The following is a 20,249-nucleotide window of genomic DNA, read 5'->3' as shown; positions in this document are numbered from 1 at the left end:
TGCCTTTATATTGTTCACCTGGCTTTTTCTCCTCCAGTATTGAGAGGAAGACCATGGCTTTCTGATTTGTCATCCCCTACAGCAGACAGAGGCAGAATGCCCAGTATCCTTTGGGGAGGGTTTGGTGTTGAAAGCATTTGAGTTTCTGGTCCATTGTAAAGTCGTTAAGAGTCCTCAATTGGTAGAAGAGCTGTCTAGGAGGGGAGAATGGCCAGTAGGAGCCTGTGGCTTAGCACGAGCTGGGCATTTTATAGAAGAGAATAAAGAAGAGAGGAGTGAGATGCGGTCCAATAGTTAGGTCATGGCCAGATCAGCTGGGTTAGAGGAAGGAGTTTGGATTTGATTCTAAGTGTAATGAAACTCTGTCTATCTATCTTATCTATCTACCATTCATTATTATTATTAGTTTTAAAAATAAGTTTATTTTATCTATTTATTTAGTTTTGGCTGCGTTGGGTCTTTGTTGCAGTGCACGGGCTTCTCATTGCGGTGGCTTCCCTTGTTGCGGAGCGTGGGCTCTAGGCGCGCGGCCTTCAGTAGTTGTGTCTTAAGGGCTCTATAGCTCAGGCTCAGTAGTTGTGGCACATGGGCTTAGTTGCTCCGCGGCATGTGGGATCTTCCCAGACCAGGGATTGAACCCATGTCCCCTGCATTGGCAGGTGGATTCTTAACCACTGCACCACCAGGGAAGTCCCTATCATTCATTATTTTAATTAAAGAATGGCATGCATAGTTTACTGTATCAAAGATTTCCCTGGCTCCTATGTGGAAGAGAGTGGAAGATGGAGGGACATGAGTGGAAACAGGAAGATCTGTTATGAGGCCAGTCAGTCTATACACCATCATGGGCAGGTACCTTCAGCTTCTGCACAGGGGAAGCGTTCCTGCCAAATCATGCCATGAAGGCTCTCAGGAAGGATGACGTCCCTTGCTGGTATCATGTGAGAAACCAAGGACATAGACTACTCGAACTAGAAGACATCTTAAGAATCAAGCATGAAAACCTCGTCAGGTTCCAAGTCATTACCCAGAGCAGGGAAACAATGGCAGAAGGACCTAGGTGTCCTGACTCTTGGTGTTTGGTGTTCCACGTGCCCAGGGTAGCATTTCTGCCTACGTGACTGCATGAGTCCTGGTGGTCTCACATGCTCAGACCTTGCTTTCTTATGAAGCATAGAAATAAACTGGTGCCAAAGGCAGATTGTCTGTAACAAGGTGTTTTCTTGCTGGAATCAAGGAGAAACACATGTGCACAGAGGATGCAGGTGGGAAACAGTGGGAGGGGCTCCAGAGGACGACTTGTGTTCTGGAACTGTGATTCCCAAGAGAGGATAGAGTGGCAGCCCTGGTGAGTGGTGAGCAGGATCTCAGTCGTGGGAATCATGGGAGAAAGTGTACAGTAGTTATATTATACAAAATTTACTATTTGAAAAACGAAGTTATCATTTTTCTAAGAGAAACCAAAGACTGTAAATAAAGACAAAACTCACTGGGCTGCAGGTAACAGCTAGATAGCTTCTGTTTTCTCTGCTTTGGAGTGGCTGCTCATCCTCAGCGGTCTGTATTAAAATTTCCAGCGTAAAAAAATTTTAAATAGGGGCTTCCCTGGTGGCGCAGTGGTTGAGAGTCCGCCTGCCGATGCAGGGGACACGGGTTCGTGCCCCGGTCCGGGAAGATCCCACATGCCGTGGAGCGGCTGGGCCCGTGAGCCATGGCCACTGAGCCTGCGCTTCCAGAGCCTGTGCTCTGCAACGGGAGAGGCCACAGCAGTGAGAGGCCCGCGTACCGCAAAAAAAAAAAAAAAAAAATTCTAAATATAAAAAGGTAGAGGAATGATGTTCAGAATGAGAAGGGGGGAAAACCAAAGTGTCAGGAAGACATGGTGGGAGGATGATTTTCTTTGACATTTTGCTGTGTCTCCAGAGGGCAGCAGACACTGTATCTCAGCCATCTCTTTACCCTGAGTGCCCAGCACAAAGCTTGGCACATGGATTAAGCTGAACTGGGTTGAACTGCTTTCTGTAGGGCCATTGGTAAAATGGAAAGGACTGGGGCAGCTGTGTCTGCTAAGTGCAGGCTGAAAACTGTGGGACAATCTGTAGGTAAGACTGAACATTTGGATCACTTTTCTCATTTTAAAAACTCTGACTCTAAGAATTCAGTCCATTATTAACTTACACTTTTTTTTTTTTTTTTTTTTTGGTGGCACGCGGGCCTCTCACTGTTGTGGCCTCTCCCGTTGCGGAGCACAGGTTCTGGACGTGCAGGCCCAGCGGCCATGGCTCACGGGCCCAGCCGCTCCGCGGCATGTGGGATCTTCCCGGACCAGGGCACGAACCCGCGTCCCCTGCATCGGCAGGCAGACTCTCAACCACTGCGCCACCGGGGAAGCCCTTAACTTACACTTTTAATCCACTTTGAGCTCACTGTTACTAAATGCCCCAGGACTTTTTCATTGTTATACATATTACAGGTTGTCTGAACCCAAGTGAGAGACCCTACATTATTTCAGATATTTTTCCATAGCATTTCAGTTTATTTAGAGAAAATGAGAGAGCTTGGTAGCACATATGCTTATAAAAAGATAATTTTGTTTTATAGATTTATTCCATAAGCTCCATCATAGTGTGACAGGCATAAAGAGTTATGGATAATTTTGATCATAGGAGTGGATTAGCGTCTTCAGGCAGATTCTGTGAAAAGTAAGAAGAAAGAAAGCCAAGGCACAATCTTGGGGATTCTTTGATATTTTATAACTATTCAGTTATGCAAAATTTATGACCAGCTTTAATTTAAACTTTACTAAGAATATTTTTTGTTTCAGAGAATCAAAAAAGAGTGTGTCTGTCAGTTTTTGTCTGTTAAAATAATAAACTTGAAAAAACTACAATATTCAGCATTAGTGGAGATACTATGAAGACAGCAAATTCTTTCCTTGTGGATGGCAAAGCTTTTGGAGAATAATTGATTAGTATTTATCACGAGCCAAAAAACATGGATCATACTCTTTACTACAGAGGTCGTACTTTTGACATTTATCCTAGAAAAAGAATTTTAAAAGATAGAAAAAGCCGTCTGTGCAAAGACGGTCTTTGCAGGGCTGTTAATACTAACGAAAAATTAGAAGCTATTTAAGGACCACCAGCAGGTACATAACTAATTAAATTAATAGACATTTTTCTGATGGAATATTACACAGTCATAGGAAACAATAGGTATAAAAACTACATAGCAACATGGAGAAAAATCCTTGTTATGGTGGTAAGTGAAAAAAAAAGCAAGACAAAAATATTTGTATACTCTACTTACTCCGATGTGAAAATGATATATACAATGGCTGAAATGTAAAATTTTAAAAAAGATTCTATCTTGGGAAGTAGGGGATTATAGTAGGAGAAATGATTTTTTTTCTTTGCCTTGGAAACATTTATGAAAAGTATTGGAATGTCTATAAACAGATAATTTCAATGTATACTAAAGTTTAACTGCAAGTAACTGAATGGGAAAAATAACAAACAAAAATCTTAGCATTGTATTATAAAATGAGCATTGGAATATGCCTGTAACTTTCTCATTATAAGAAATACAGTAAGTCCCCTACATACGAACGAGTTCCGTCCCGAGAACACGTTCATAAGTCCAATTTTTTCGTAAGTCCAACAAAGTTAGCCTAGGTACCCAACTAACACAATCAGCTATATAGTACTGTATCGTGATAGGTTGATAATACTTTTGACACAAATAATACATAAAAAACAAACAAACACAAAAAATAAAGAAAATGTTTAATCTTATAGTACAGTACCTTGAAAAGTACAGTAGTACAGTACAACAGCTGGCATCCAGGGGCTGGCATCGAGTGACCAGGCAAGAAATAAAGATACTGTACTAATTCACTCTATACAGCACTGTATAGTAAAGTACACAAAAGCACAACCACTTGCAGAGGATGCACGCACATGACGGTGTATGCCAGATACGTAAACTAGCTTATGTGTTTGGACATGTGAACGCCCATTCGCATCTTTGAAAGTTCTCAAATTGAAGGTTCGTATGTAGGGGACTTACGGTACAGTGAATGAAACCTACACACATGGGTGGGCTTAACTCAGGGAAGAGGCTAGAGGATTCTCCCAAGGGCAGATATAACCTTTTTCTGATGAGCTGGGCTTACCCAGGGTCACACCACTTGGTAAGTGACAGCATCGGGAACTAAAATCCAAGTTTGGGGACATGCAGACCTTCAAGCTCAACATACTGTTCTACAGCTATTAATGATGGATGTTCACAACCTATATAGTACAGCAACTGCAAGGACAAGTACAACTTCCTGGGCCCGGAGACCACAGGAAGGGTGGACACGTCCATGTGTGGGCTCTTTACCTCTGCACCTGCCGCTTGGTAGCCTCGGGTCCTGGTCAGCCTCCCCTCAAACTTCAGCACAATGTCCTTCGCTCGCCTGAAAGAAGAAAAACTTGGTGGTGAGCGCAATTTTATGACCTTGATAATCTTGGCAAAACATGTGGAAGTGCAGCAGGAATAGATAATCAAACAGTGGTAAGCAGACAACTCCCTTAAAATATTTTCTATAACATTTAAATGCATGAATTCATAGGAAATGATGAGTGAATACTAAAATCAGTTGCAACTGAATTTCTTAATGCCCTGCCCTGATTCTGGCTGTTGGCTGGGTATTATGGGCTTTGGAAATCCTGGTATCAGGTACCAGCATCTCAGCCCCTCCACTTAAACTCAGCAGCCTTCTTCCTGCAATTAATTCTTTGGAAGTGAAAGTCAGACCTAGCTCAGAGAACCTGCTTTGAGAAAAGGGTAGTGTCTGGTTAATGTGAGCAAGAAAGTTGTGTCTATGTAGCCATGAACAACCTGATTTAGCCCAGACTAACTACTGGCACACTGGCTGACCACTTCGGTGAATTGACCTGATGGGTCACCTAAATGGCTAATCCTTGAAAACAGACTGAATTCATTAGGATAGATGGTTAAATTCACACTTAAAGAACCACAGGAATAGAAAAAAAATGTTAATTCCATGGAACGGACTGAAGTCAAAAACTCTTAGCGAAGAATGTCACCTTCAAGGTGACCTCATCTGTGACTACACTGATGAGATCTTCATGAGTCCATGGTTGACCACTTAATTATACTCGGCATTGAAGAACTGCTGAATTATTCAGTTTGTTAGTTGGACCAGTGTACTTGGTAGGGAGTTCATGCATGTATATCCCAAGTCACACCCACAGGTTCCTAGCCTTTCGTTGATTGACACAAGGAACTAGCTGACTGCCTTTTCCACAAACAGCGCGATCGCTTCAGAACACGCCTGACCAGAGAGCTGGGCTTTGAACCTCCCTGACCTTACTGCAAATACTCCACCTTCATAGCCCCGCCAATGGGCTGGCTTCATTCTGGTCAGAACCAGACATGCAGGCAAGGGTGAGGGTTGATGTTATACCTTTCATAGCATCTAAAAGATAGGGGCCTATATAAGTGAAATAATAATTCATTTAATTTCATTCATTCTAATTGTTTTCCCTGCAAACATTTTCTGCACACTTGTTTGGGTCAAGTATAGTGGAATACAGAGGCGCATAAAATAGAGCTGTTGCCCTGGAGAAGCCCACTAGCTAATAGGGATGATAGAGACCTGAAACAACAATAGGAGTGGGTGGGTGTGTAAGTGTAGGAATGGGGAGCTGAGTAGGGGGCTGAGGCGGCAGTGAGACAGGCTGGGACCTGGGACCCTGTGCTGCAGTGCTTGCACCTGGACAAACATCTCCTTGAGCAATAAAATACAAAGAAACTTTAAGGGACTAAAAACGACTGCGTGCAAGTGCAGTTGGGGCAAATTATGGACAGTAAGATACAAAAAACCAAAAAGCCCAACTGCCACTTCTGAATGGTCAGGAGCAAAAGCAGGGTACTGCACATGCGCCCTGCACACGACACCACCAAGGGGATGGGCAGACCACCTAAGCCAACCTCCGGCCCAATCCCTGCACACACCCCTACCCTCACCCCATGTAAGGAGCATGCTCGCCTCCCCCTCAGCAAGTGAGTGAGCCAGGAAACTTGTTGTTTGTTCTCACTCCCCCCTGCTGCGGTCGGGGCTCCGATAAAGCCTTGCCTGAATTCCTTGTCTGACCTCTGATTAATTTCTATTGATTAAGGAGGCCAAGAACCCTGGTCAGTAACAGCAGTGGGGACAGTACCTGACCCAGGCCCCATCATAGACCAATGCTGACTCCATGGCACTGACCACTTGCCTCCCTACCGGGGAAATAAATATATGCTCTGTCCCCCCATAGACAGAGCTCGCTGCTCTCTCTGTGTCAGCAATGCTCCCTTGAGCCCCAAGCAGTCAGGGTCTGCGCCTTCCACAGACCTGATGAGTCTCGCAGGCCCAATTAGTGAAGCACTGCTCCAGTAGCTTCTCAGGGTGACGGGGAGGAAAAGTGCGACGCGGGGATGACAAATGCAGGTCTCAGAGGGCGAGCTGTTCTCTGAGAGCTGGACCACTGGCCTGTGCCTCGCTGGCGTTGGTGTCTCGGAGCCCTGGCTGAGGTCCCTCGCTTACGCTTGTGGAGGAAGGCCTGGTTTGTTCTTTCGATTCTGACAGAAAAGTTATCATTTGCTTTGCTCTGCCCGCAGGTTAAAAAGACTCACTCTCTTACAGTTCAGATAGTTATTAGTCATCAGCATTCCTGTATGATTTTTAAAATTCTGATAGAATACATGACTTTTTTATCGCAGTAGAGTTGATTTACAATGTTGTGTTAATTTCTGCTGTACAGCAAAGTGATTCAGTTATACATATATGTACATTCTTTTTTATATTCTTTTCCAGTATGGTTTATCACAGGATATTGGGTATAGTTCCTTGTGCTATATAGTTACATGGCTTTTTTTTTTTTTTTTTTTTTAAGGATAAATTGGTAGAGTTCCTCTGTCTCAGTAGAATAGAATATTGGAGTTGAGGTCAGGAAGCCCAGCTTTAAGGCTCAATTCCAGTACTCAGAAGCTGTGTGTCCTGGGGGAAGCCACTTAATATCTCTGAGTATCAGTCTTCTCATTTGAAAAATGTCATCCTTACTCAAAGAAATGGAAGTGATGAGAACTGATATCGGACCTGGAGAATTCACTGGAAACTTCTGGGAGTGGAAACTATAGATGACCTTAGCTATCTGCCGCGGCCACCTGTGGGGGCAGGCTGGATCTTTGGCCAGACTGGAGGAACAATGACTGGAGTGGAAATCTAATGAAGGCATGATTTGATGGGAAAGCAAGTCAAACATAATGGTGGACTGGAGAGACAGGGCAATGCACTTGGTGTCTGGAAAGGGGCACTAAAACGTAAGATACGACAGTGGTTCTAATCCTGTCCACACAGTAGGTACCCGATGATTACGTGTCATGTCTGTTTCTCTAGGAAGGTCCACTTCATGGGTCAGAGTAGCTCAGTGGCATTGGTCATTAAGAATAATTCTACTCACTCCCTTTGCTGTGATCCCAGGGACCCACACCATCAGTTACTACCCACTCATAGGGAGTGACTACTATAGCCCAGATACAAGGCTTAATATCGTATGGTTTACCTCATTTAATCCTTGAACTGCTATCAAGGGATTTCAAACTCTAGTTTGCAAAAGAATCACCCTGAATGCATGCTAAAAATGCTGGAGCCCTCTGCCGTAGTTCCTGATTAAGTCCGAGGGCAGCCAGGAATTTTTGTCTGATTGCTTAACAGCTTAACAGTGCCACAGGAGGTAGGTGCGCTCCACCTTCACTTCAACTTTACAGAGAAAGGAACTGGTCTTTAGAGAAATTATGAAAAGAACCTAATACCACATGGCAAGGCAATGTCTTCCAACCTTCAGCTCTTCATTATTACCTAAACAGACTCTCCAATATGACTCTAAGCGTCCCAGTCATCTAGTTTCCCACAGAGATCCCCGCCGCAAGAGGGAGGTAATAGCCAAGCAGGTAAAACTAATATTTATTTTCATTCTAGATTGCATACCTAGTGAGTTTAGTTATTTTGTTCATCTCTAGGCATAGTGCTAAAATCTAGTATTTGAAAAGGAGGTAGAAACCCAAAACACTCTCTACCAAGGCACACAGCCAACTCAGACACACATACACAGACACACACACTGAGGCCCGTCTGGACCAGGTGGATCCCTCAGACGTGTGTGTGACTTCTCTAAGTCAGATCAAGAGCATCTGACCCACCACTCCCTCCAATGTGGACTTTTATGCTCGTTTCCCAGGGCAGGGCAGGGTGGGTGGTTTCGTGGGAAGCATACTTGCAATAACCCATAACCCTTACCTCAGTGCCCTCAGCTTCTGTCCCATGGTCCAGGGTCGGCAGCGAATGTTTGCCATGAGATCTTTCTGGAACTGTATATTCTGGAAGATTTGTTCCGGATCATGGCTGTCCCCTGTTTCATCAGCAGTAAAGCTGTCATCCAAGTTGCTGAAATGATCAGGGCATTAAGGAGGAAATCTGATTAATAGAATTGCTTCCATCCCAGATCTTGCCCTGGGTAAGTTTAGCATCTTGCTGCCCTGGGGTCATCTGTATGAAGTTAGTGTGTGTAGAAGGAGAGGGGAGGGATCCGGGGAGTCAGAGAGAGAATTCGACAGTTGTTAGCAGCCACTGGAACACATTCACTGGGTTCTGTTACTTTGATGGGTCAGTGAAAGAGAAAGGCTTCAAAGGATAAGAGATACTATCAGAAGACATCATAAAGGAACCAAGAGAGCGCTCCTGTAGGATTACTGAATAGCAGCAACTTTGGTGGCAAAACCATTTCTTTTTCAGGCTCATTGAAATAATCAGCTAATTCCAAAGAAAGGACGCCTCCTGTCCCCTAACTCTGGATGTAAAATAAATAAAAATCAAACTCTCTCATCCAGAGATCCCCCGCTCTCTGTACTCCTGCTTTGATTCATTTGAAATCAGAGATAACAGAGGCAAACGGGAAGCAGTTTCTATGAACAAGAAATTAGCTAAGCAAATTTACATGTACAAATGTTTCAGGGAAATAGTTACTCTCTAGGAGAACAACTTTGCAACACATAGCAACACTTATTCCCAGTGAAAATGAATACAGTAAACTTAATGCAACTTTTCAGGAGGAGTTAAGGGTATTTTGCCGTGGCTATTTAATCAATGATGCACTTAAAAGTAAGGGAAAAGAATTCCTTTGCTTTTCTCTAATTCAGCTTGTTTTTACTTACTCAAGGGAGAATTTTCTCCAGGTTCTCCAAATTAATGGAGATTTTAATATACCTTTATAAATATTTAACAAATTTGAATAATACTCCCCCACTTCTAACCAGCCTGTAGCCTTTTCCAACAGAAACCTCATTTATTACGACAGATGTATTGTCTGCTCTCCCTTGACATTGCTGACTGAGTAAACAGAGAGAAAACAGATAAAGCACATCTGTGGGTTTGGCCAGCAATAAAGCCAGGTTGGGGTACAGGCTTTTGGATTCTGATCAGAAGCGGGTACAGCCATCAATGTCTGTGTACATCGCTGAGGTTGCCACCCTTTTTGTATAGTGACCTGGAAAAAGGAGTTTCGGAGTTCATTCTGAAGGAGAACCGAGCAGGATGGGGACTTGGTCCTCTGGTCAGATGCAAGCAAGGGTGACCCAGGCTTTCCCTCCTCACAAACCTGCCCCAGTGGATGGATGGGACTGGCTCACCTGAGCAGCAGGGACTCCTGGTAGAAGTAGTGCTGGCTGGCATTTCTCCGGATGCTCTTGTAACGCTGGGATGCCTTTGATGGTTTCATGGGAGCAGACTGGCTGCCAGTGATTAGTACTGCTGGGCAGGGTGCTGGGAAGCCGGCAGGCAGGAGTCTGCTCCAACGGAGGTTTCTGAACTGGATCTGCAAGGAGCTCTGCCCTCCAGTTCTCAGGAGCTGGACTGCACGTCTGGAGCCGATGCTCGGAGCTGGGGAGAAGCCAGGAAGCCAATCATGCATATGTATGTTAAGGTGGCTGTGGCAGCAGAGATTGGCTGGAGTCAAGACAGACAAAGGCAAGAGGCTTGGCCAGGTGATCTAAGAGCACTTGGTGCTGCCCAAATAATCACATTGGTTACCCTTGTGCCCAGAAAGGGCTCTGTGGTTTGCAAAGCACTTTGCATCTATTACCATGACTGGTGTTCACAAAATACTTAGGGAGAATGCAAGGCATAGGTTTTTGGTTTTTGTTTTTAACTACCAAGAAAGAAGCTTAGAAAGGGTAAGAATCTTGTGCGTGTTCATGTAACCGGGAAGAATAAATCTAACTCAATATTAGATCTGTTTCTTTTACTTTAACCTTTGTATTCTATTGCTTTGAGTTAAGAATGTTGCCTATAGCCTGAAATATACAGGACAGCTCATTCTCAAGGCTCTGACCTTTAAGGGTACAACACTTTTCCATTCATACAGAGATAAAAAGTTGCAGCACAGAGAATAACAGTCGTCTTGTTGGAGGTTTACAGGAACATCGTGAACTGACCTAGGTGGACAGCTGCAGGAACAAAGGATTCCTACACCAAGAAGTTTGCAATAACCAACCACGCCCCTTCTTCACCTTACCTTTAAAAATGCTTTGCTGAAACCCTTTGGGGAGTTCTGGGTTTTTGGGGGAACAAGCCGTCTGTCTCCTTGCATGGCCCTGCGATAAACCTTTCTCTGCTCCAGACTCTGACATTTCGGTATTGTTTGGTCTCACTGCGCATCACACAAACTTGAATTCAGTAACGTCCACACAGCAGAGCCCAAAGAGAGGCACCGTCATAACACTTTATTTGTTTTTATATATCTATTCTCAGCTTCTTTTTTTCTATTTTGAAAAAAGTCAAACCTACCTAAATGATAGAACAATACCACAAATATTGTTTACTCCTAACATAGATCCACCAATTGCTAACATTTTGCCACATTTGCTTTATTTCTATCTGTACACTTTTCCCCCTACACCATTTTAAAGTAACTATCAAGAAAAAAGCTTAGAGGGGGTAAGAATCCTGTGCGTGTTCATGTAATAGGGAAGAATAAACCTGACTCCATATTAGATGTGTTTCTTTTACTTCAACCTTTGAATTCATCCCCAAGTCCAGGACTTTCCCATAGCTTCACCATATAAACCTCCATGTTTTAATTAACACAAGAAACAATTTGCTCGCAGCAAGGTTGATCGTACATTAACTGAATGGGCTGGTGCAGGACTGAAATAGAAACAGCCTTTGCTATTGAAGACGCCCCCTAGTCAGTATACTAGAGATGCCGCAACCGGGTGAGTCAGTGAATGGGGCAGGCACCGGACAACAGGACAGAAAGGAAGTCTATTAGCAACTCCAGGTGTGGGGCTTAGGAGGGGGACTTCATTCATGCACTCATTCATTCCTCTGTTAATTCATTAGCAAATCATTAGATCCCTCTTCCTGTCTGCCATGCACTAGACTGACAAAGGAAGCCAGAGCCCTAGACTGGGGCATTGAGGTTCAGGGACCACCAGACAGGTAGTCAGACTTCGGGCTCTGGGCATGAGAACAAAGCAGAGGCCGGGGCGCCAGAGCTGACCTTTGCTCAGAGATGGACTGGGGCCTGTGAAGTAAGGTCACCTGTCTGCCAATTTGCCTGAGGCCGTTTGACCTGATCGTCTGTCTTAATACTAGATAAAATTTGTGTTTATCAAATGAACAAAATGGCATAGTAACAGAATTATTTCTAGCCTCCTGAGTTTTTTTTTTTTTTTGTAGCATTCTTTTAGAGATCTTTACTTACACGAACTGTATCTGAGCATTTCAAAGATTTTTTTCATCCTACTTTTTCTAAAGACTGCTTTGCCTTATTTTGAAATATGTATTCAAAAATTGAAATATTTTGTGTTAATTTTATGCAATCAACTATTTTCAGCATTTTTGTCTCTTCTTTGCTGATATATATTATACACGTGTATATGTATATATACACGTGTATACATATATATATGCTTGTGCTTTTCAAGGGGTAGGAAAAGATAATAGCAATTTTTGAAGTATACTACAGGGAATTATTAAAACAAATTACGATATGATGTGTTTTTATTAACATTGGTAAAATGAGTTTTAATGTGCTCAAATTTGTCTCTTTTTTTTAATTTTTATTTTTTATGGCTTCCTTCGTTTGATTTTTAAAAATTCTTTTTGAAGTCCACCTGGCATTCATTGTGGTGATGAGCGCAAGGTGACGGGGTCATTGCTACTCCTTGTTCCCAGCACGAGTGACTCAGATTCATTTCCCCAATTCCCCTCTGGGCCCCCTGCTCCTCTGGGCTCCCAAGGGCCAGGCAGAAAGAGGAAGTGCAGGCAGGGGATGTCGCTTTCTGAAAGCAAGGGACAAATTATTGAGCGTGCATCTGACTTCCTCTGACAATTTGATTAGAGGTTTTAGATGTGCTGGGTGGTTTTAACTTAAGCCAGCATGTGTTTATAGATAAATGACTAAAAATCCCTTAAATGTGAACAATTTAAACACTTAAAAAAATCAGAAAGGATCCAGTGTCAAAATGGGCTAAACTATTATTTCCTAGATGAACTGCTTACAGGTTCTGGGTAGTGGGAGAAGGAAGAAGATAATAAAGGTTGAAAAGGAGAGAAGTAGCAAGGGAAGCTCTATTTGTATAACACACAAATCCCTTTCAGTTGGAAAAAAAAAAAAAAGAATAAAATTTTGTTAGAAATCCCAGGAGGTTTTAACAGAAATCATCAGATGGCTTAGCTTACAGGAACAATAACATTCATTCCCTTCATCTCAATTAAAGACATTTCCCCCTGCTGCTAAGTGAATTCTGAGACATGAATATCCCCGAGAGGGTACTGAGTCGCATCAGCAAAGCCAAGTTCCCTTTTCTAAGTTATCAAGTGTTTAGCTCTGGATATTACAAGAGAGACTTTTCCATTTCTGGGATATATTTACTTGCCTGTTATATTGTTTGAGTGACTCTAAAAGCTTTTGTTTGAAGTTTAGAAATGCACTTTGGGTCCAGAAAATGTTACTGAGGGAAGATATTCAAGAATTGTTTCCAGTTTTCTAAATGACAACGGAATTTGTTGAGACATGAGAGCAAATTGTTATTGTTGAGTTCCTCCTGAAATCACCGGCTGCCAGTAAGTTTGAAACTGAGCAGACACTCTGAGATTTCCATGAGGAAAATCGTGATACTCTTGTTACTCATTTTGAGAGTTGTGAGAGGTTGACCACAGGGCTGGAGGGGTCCTTTGCTACACTCGCTCCCTGCCATGAGTGAAGACAGATTGTCACCACCCCAACAGAATCCTGTGGAAGGAAGAAGTGATCATTATCAGATGGGTGGCAACTGGAATACGAATTATAGACCTTTCCTATCCTGCTCTGCGGTTATGCTTCCTCAAAAAAATAAATTCTTTTTCCTAGGTGATTACATCTAAACACATAAACTGTCCTAGGAGACGGGGAAAAATCGAGCATTCTCAAAAACGGGGGTGAAAGAAAGCAGTTGAATTCCTTGTCAAGCAACCATTTAGTAGCTGGCTGAGGTTTCTCTTTAACGATTTTTAGGTTGTATTTTCCGTAGTTTGGGGGGACTTTTAGACAGTTCAGCAGTGTTGTCTCTCGGGAGTGGTGACCTCATCTCAGCATTTCCTTCCCATCCTTCACAGAAACGTTATGTCTCCAGAAGCTGATGGAAGCCAAAAACATCTACGGATCGGCTGAGTGAACAGAACAAAGCAGGTTCTGCACGAGACATCTTTATAATATGTTGACCTACCACCTAACCACGAAGTGTACCACGTTCTTGCTTTAGTCTAAGTGTGATATTTTAAAATCCTCTCTTTTAAAAAAATTATTCTCGTTTTTCCTTCAATTTTTACTGACATCTCTGTTCATCTTTTTTTTTTGACATATTTTCACTTCTTGCTTTATTGTGACTTTTCAAAATCCTTTTTCTTAAAGTGCAAAGCAATTTTCCCCTTAAAATTTTCTTTCCTTTCCTCAAGCAAGACTTTTAAACAATGAAATGCCCTTCTCTCTTCATTTTCCTTTAGAACCATATCTCCTCTTAGGTTAAAGCATATTTTCGTAGGTCCGTTCATATTTGTTGATTTTCAAATGAGGAGAGGTCTATTCTGGCCCATGTATGCTCAAAAATAGTTCATGTACAAACTCAATTCTCATCTTAAGTATTGTACCCATGAATGCCATGAGGATCTTCCTTATAAATCTTCTGGGATTTTTATACTACTTGTTTAGAGATTTAATAGCCCAAAGCAGGGGCAGCTAGGACTGGAGAAAAAGCAGACAAAAGTAAAATTTCTTATTGTGTTTCTCTTTCTTTTGCCAACCTCTGGCATCACTGTTTGTTTCCAAAGTCACTTTCATTCCAGCAGCTTCCAGTGTGGCTGTGGCTGACTGGCTTTCTTCCTGTTGCTACCTTCTGCTGGGTCTGGGATGGGGGTGGGGAGTCCCGCTGGACCACAAAGGAGTAGGTTGAGCGCTTCTCTGTGGAGGTTGAAACTTGTAGCATCAGCGAGAAGCCCATCGGCAGCACCCTTTGGCATTTGGTAGTGAAACATTGTCTCGAATCTCCTGGGCAGACATAGAGGAGGGTTATGGATCTGTAGTGACAAAAGAGATTCTAAACATAGGGTCTTCCTGTCTCTTGAGGGAGGCTCTGTGCAGTGGTAACATGGCTAAGCTGGAAAGGTGTTTCCCAGTGGCCCCTTTTCTGTGAGGCTCTGGGCTGTGGTTGGCTACAAGAGATACGTGAACGATCTGGAAGATGGAAGAGAAAGAGCTGCCATTTTCTGTGCTCTCAAGGTTGGTGACGAGCAGCAGGTGGTGCGTGGCTCACACACGTCGCCTCTGAGTCGCTAGCCCGCCCTGTTGGCGTGGGGTTGTAGTCCAACACTCAACTCCTTCTCCTCCTATTGGGTCTCTTTTTTCAGCCCCTCTGAGCGCTGGACCAGGTGTATGTGCACCTCTGTGTGATAGGCACCAACCACCCCTGTATGTCATCTGCATCTGTGAGGTTGGAGATGATGGGGGACACAGGTGGGCTCTAGTTTGCCCAGGTGGGTTCCAGTCATTCGGCGGGGGTGGGGAAGGGAGGGATCTCTCTTGTCTTCACTCTCCTCCATTTCACACTCAGCTCTCCTTCCTCACTCCCAGGCCAGGCAACCTAGAGCAACTTCAGCCCAAGAGCAGAAGCAAAAGCAACACCTTTGCATCGACTTCACCAGCTGCCATGACTGAAGACCTTCTAACCCCTATTACAAATCCCAGATATTGACTCTGCTCCTCTAGTTGAACCCTGACGGAAAAAGCTCTCATGGCTGCTCCTGCCTCTGGAGTTTTTCTCTTAAATTAGGAGATGGTTGCATTGCTCTGCCAGAATTATTCGACTCTCTCCCCAAACCCTGCCTCCCCAACTCCTTTCTCAGAAAGGGCAAAGAGCCAAGTGGGAATTGTGATTCGATTCTTTTTATTTATTTAATTATGGCTGCGCTGGGTCTTCGTTGCTGCATGCTAGGGCTTTTCTCTAGTTGCAGCGAGCGGGGGCTACTCTTTGTTGTGGTGCGTGGGCTTCTCATGATGGTGGCTTCTCTTGTTGCAGAGCATGGACTCTAGGCATGCGGGCTTCGGTAGTTGTGGTTCACGGGCTCTAGAGCCCAGGCTCAGTAGTTGTGGCGCACGGGCTTAGTTGCTCCGCAACATGTGGAATCTTCCTGAACCAGGGCTCGAACCCGTGTCCCCTGCATTAGCAGGTGAATTCTTAACCACTGTGCCACCAGGGAAGCCCTTGTGATTAGATTCTTGATGACCTACTTTGTGTTAGTAGTTTGATCTGTCTATGATGTATCTTTAAAAAGCTCATTGAAATATGTATTATGTGACTGATATCCTTGCTTTTACCATGTTTAAAGTTTTCCCTTATTTTTATAATCCTTGACCTTAACCTTTCATTCAAGGCGATTGGGGGTCTTGGATTACCCTTATCCTATTTCTTGGGATTCTGCTAATCCTGTTTTCATTTTGCCATGTCAATTTCCACTCACAGTTTCTTAACTCTTCCAGTTTCCTTTATAACTCACTATCTTTTCTTGTTACCTCAATTTGCCTCTCGTTTCAGAAAGAATCATTTGATTTTATTTCATTGGGAGAAGTAAATATGGTCTAAGATTTACGTTTTGTTTTCTGCAGGAAATCTTTTTTCTGAAATATGCTTTTTCTCTACTCTTACATGCTTCACGTTCATTTCCTTTTTTATGTTGCAGAATTTTGAGTTAATTCTTTTTCTATTCATGCTCCTTGAATAAGCAGTGTTCTGAACGTTTGGTATTTGCTCCCCCATACTGTTCTTTGGTTTTCCTCGCCGCTTCAGGGATGCTGTTGGATTCCTCCTCTCAGCTCATCACTGGGGGAGACTGCTGGGTGATGACTTTGTGGGGTGAGGCAGTGGAGGGGGAGGTGAGGTGGGGAGCATCTTGAAAAGAAGAATTGGGTGTTCGTTCAGTTAACTCCTCCCTTCTTGCACCAGAAGGCAGTTCTCTCCTTGTGTCCTTTTGTTCATGGTGGCCTCTTCCTCAGATCCTTATGTGTATCAGTCTGCCTCCCTTCCTGCTCTGTTAGGAACTTTTCCACAGCAGATCTTACCACATTGGAGAGAGTCAGAATCTCTGGAAAATACCCATGCTGGAGACTTCCTGTTTGGAATGACCACTCTTGTTTTGATCACCTCCATCCCTACAATCTAATTCTGAATATTCATAATATTTATCATTGTAAAACCATTTTAAGTGTGCAATTCAGTGGTATTTACATTCACACTGTTGTGCAACGGTCACCACCACGCATCTCTCTTCATGGTGCAAAACAGAAGCGCCTTATCCATTAAACAATAACTCCCCATCCCCTGCTTCCCCTTGATACTGACCAGGGTTCCTGGCCTTCCCCAATCAATAGAAATTGACTAGAAGCCAGACCAGAAATTCAGGCAAGGCTTTTTTGGGGCCCCTGCTGCAGCCGGGGGGAGCAAGAAAAACAACTGGTTCCCTTGCTTGCTAGCTCCCCGAGGGGGGGCAAACTTGTTCCTTATCTGGGGTGAGGGTAGGGGTGTGTCCAGGGGTTGGACTGGAGGGGTGGCTTAGGTGATGGTGTGTGCAGGGAGTGTGAGAAGTACCCTCCTTTTGTTCCCGACCCCCTGCTTTGCTCGCGGCTCTTCAGAAGTGGCAGTTGAGTTTTTTGGTCTTTTTGTATCTTTTTGTCCAGAATTTGCCCTAACTGCGCATGCACGCAGTTATTTTTAGTCCCGTATAGAGGAGAGGTTTGCCCAGGTGCAAGCACTGCAGCAAAGGGCCCCAGGTCCTCAGCCTCTGGCAACCATCGTTCTGCCTTCTGTCTCAATGAATGTGACCACTCCAGGGACCTCAAAGAATTGGAATCATACAGTATTTGTCTTTTTGTGACTGGCTCATTTCACTTAGCAAAAGGACCCCAAGGTTTATGCATGTTGTAGCCTGTGTCAGAATTTCCTTCTTTTTTTTTTTTTTTTTTGCGGTACGTGGGCCTCTCACTGTTGTGGCCTCTCCCGCTGCGGAGCACAGGCTCTGGACGCGCAGGACCAGCGGCCATGGCTCACGGGCCCAGCCACTCCGCGGCATGTGGGATCCTCCCGGACCGGGGCACGAACCCGCGTCCCCTGCATCGGCAGGCGGACTCCCAACCACTGCGCCACCAGGGAAGCTCTTCTTCCTTTTTAAGGCCGACTCATACTCCATCGTATGTATTTACTGCATATTGTTTATCATTCTGAATGTTTTTAAGCTACAGCAGGGAAAGGGGCAGAATAAAAACTGCTCCCATCTCTTGCACTATCCGTCTTCATATCTAGCCCCTGCTCTTTCATAATAGTGGTGTTTATGGGGCTCTAGCACCTTCCTGTGGGTGTACCTCAACTTGTAACAGGGAAGAGCCAGATCAGACTGCACGTTGGATCTGTTTCTTTTACTTTAACCTTTGCTTCCCATTGCTTTTGTTCACTAAAAGGATACTGTCTATGCATAATGGCCTGCCTTGGGGAACCCTGCCCCTCTGCCTGAATTTTAAACCACAGCACCTTTGTCCAGGGAAACAAAGGGACACTGTTCTACCTGCGGATGGCTGCAAGAAAGAAATTAACACATCCCCTCCCTGAGGCTGGCCATTCCTGGGGATATTTGCAAAATTTATGACCTTTTTACTTTACTTCCTCATCTCCTCCCCCTCTCTGTGCTATAAAAGAAACTGGCATCCAAACCGAATAAAGCCATATTCCTTTGCCTCAACAGCTGTCTCTGAATTTGGCCTGTTGTGTGGCGAGCAGAGCGAGCGTGGACTCGGTAACAAACTTACCTATGGACAGGAGTTCTAAAGTGTTCATCAGAGCTTTCCTTAATCTTCTTCCATTTTACCTTATCTTCTAGAAACTTCTTGAAGCACTTAATATGTGGAAGCGTCTCTTTCCCAGTTCCTAGTGCTACTGCAGATTTCCCCCTAATTAAAAAAAAAAAAAAGAAACCTAATATTCTCCGCTTCTACTGGGTGGAATTCCTGCTACCTTTTCTCCTTCAAATCTTTTGTCAAAGGTTAGACGCTTAGGAGAGAGTTCGCAATATTAACAGTCATGACTATCCTGGAGGCTTTCTTTTCTTACCTGCAGAGTGGCAATCACCTTGCAAAGTTGTATGAATTAGTACTAGTATGCATGTTGAGCTTAGCACAGTGCCTGGAGCATGGTGGAAACCTAACAACCTGCAACTACGTTTTACTGTTGTGTCTCTAATGGTAGTATTATTTAAACCTCACCGTGAAAGCACGGCTAGAATGGTTTGAGTTTAGCAATTTTATACGAACTAGAACTATTGTTATGACCACTATCATCACCATTATTAACATTATTTCAACTTCAGCCTGAAAGCTTGATTAGAATGGTTTTGAAATTATTTATTTCTCGAGACCTGGCCTGATTCATGTAGAGAATTTGCAAAGAAAGTATATTGCAAATCTGCTTACTAACTACATGACAGACACACACTGTGTCCTCTTTATACACTTTTTAAAAAAAATTTTAAATTTTTGGCTGGGTTGGGTGTTTGTTACTGCGGTGGGTTTTCTCCAGTTGCGGTGAGCGGGGGCTACTCTTCATTGTGGTGCACGGGCTTCTCATTGCGGTGGCTTCTCTTGTTGCAGAGCACGGGCTCTAGGTGCACAGGCTTCAGTAGTTGCAGCACGTGGGGTCGGTAGTTGTGGTTCACGGGCTCTAGAGCCCAGGCTCAGTAGCTGTGGCACACGGGCTTAGTTGCTCCACAGCATGTGGGATCTTCCCAGACCAGGGCTCGAACCCGTGTCCCCTGCATTGGCAGGTGGATTCTTAACCACTGCACCACCAGGGAAGCTCACACTGTGCGCTCCTTTATCTGGCTACAAATACAATTTTGAAAATACCTTCCCCTTTCTAAAAAGCATACGAATCTAATAAACAAGCCCAAACGGTAGCCAATTACCAGTATAGAATTTAACTCTGGGTGTTTGCATTTACTGCAGTCGGCCATGGAAGAGGGAAGCAGCCTGCCAAGGTGGAGAAACACAGGGATTCAGTCCCAGAGCTCCCAGGGAAGCAGGCTGATTGCTGAGAGAGACCTCACTGTGTCCTTGAACACGTGGTCCCAGCCAATCACAGGAAGGATGAAATCTGTTAAGTGATATCTTTCGTGAGATTTAAAAAGGAAGACGAACCAGGCTTAATTATGATTGGGTCTTATTAAATTTTTACCCTGCAAATTTGGAAACTCTGATAATGCAGACTTGGCATATGTTAAAGAGAATAAAGATGTGTGTACGATTCAATGCTGTCACGTGGAAATTTTATATTAACAGCACACCGCTAGACAATGCAGGCCAATCATTTATGGGAGTTTATTGTATCTCAATTTTGTGTACTTATTTTCGACCCTTAGGTGCCATCTGCTTGAATGTTATTGGGGTTCACTTCCAGTGTAATGCTTGGGCGGCAGGAATAATGCCCAAGTGCCGGGAAAGCATCTGAGTGGTTGCAAGATGGAGAGAAAAGATTCATGAAGGCACAGGCAAGGAAGGATCGGGGTGGGTTGCAGGAGAGGTGTCAGTCCAGGCTGTACACATCAATCCTAGGAAGAGGACCAAAAT

At 43.9% G+C, this 20,249-nt stretch overlaps 1 protein-coding gene across 1 annotated transcript in view; it reads right to left on the bottom strand.

The window, feature by feature from the left end:
• TMC3 (transmembrane channel like 3) overlaps window positions 1-9,827 on the bottom strand; it is a gene marked incomplete at its 3' end in the record, with an annotated part of 44,325 nt that extends 34,498 nt beyond the window's left edge. The window contains exons 1-3 of the mRNA XM_082649559.1: window positions 9,736-9,827; window positions 8,348-8,494; window positions 4,384-4,459 (exon numbers count right to left, since the gene is read on the bottom strand). Coding sequence (XP_082505685.1) covers window positions 4,384-4,459; window positions 8,348-8,494; window positions 9,736-9,824 — 312 coding nt within the window. The 5' untranslated portion in view covers window positions 9,825-9,827. The remainder of the gene's footprint in view (window positions 1-4,383; window positions 4,460-8,347; window positions 8,495-9,735) is intronic.
• Between the last annotated feature and the right edge of the window lie 10,422 nt (window positions 9,828-20,249).

The sequence above is a fragment of the Grampus griseus genome (genome assembly GCF_964374135.1).
Source record: "Grampus griseus genome assembly, chromosome: 2".
Classification (NCBI taxonomy): Eukaryota; Metazoa; Chordata; class Mammalia; order Artiodactyla; family Delphinidae; genus Grampus; species Grampus griseus.
The sequence above is the reverse complement of the archived record's forward strand: the minus strand, read 5'-3'. Positions and strand labels throughout refer to the sequence as shown.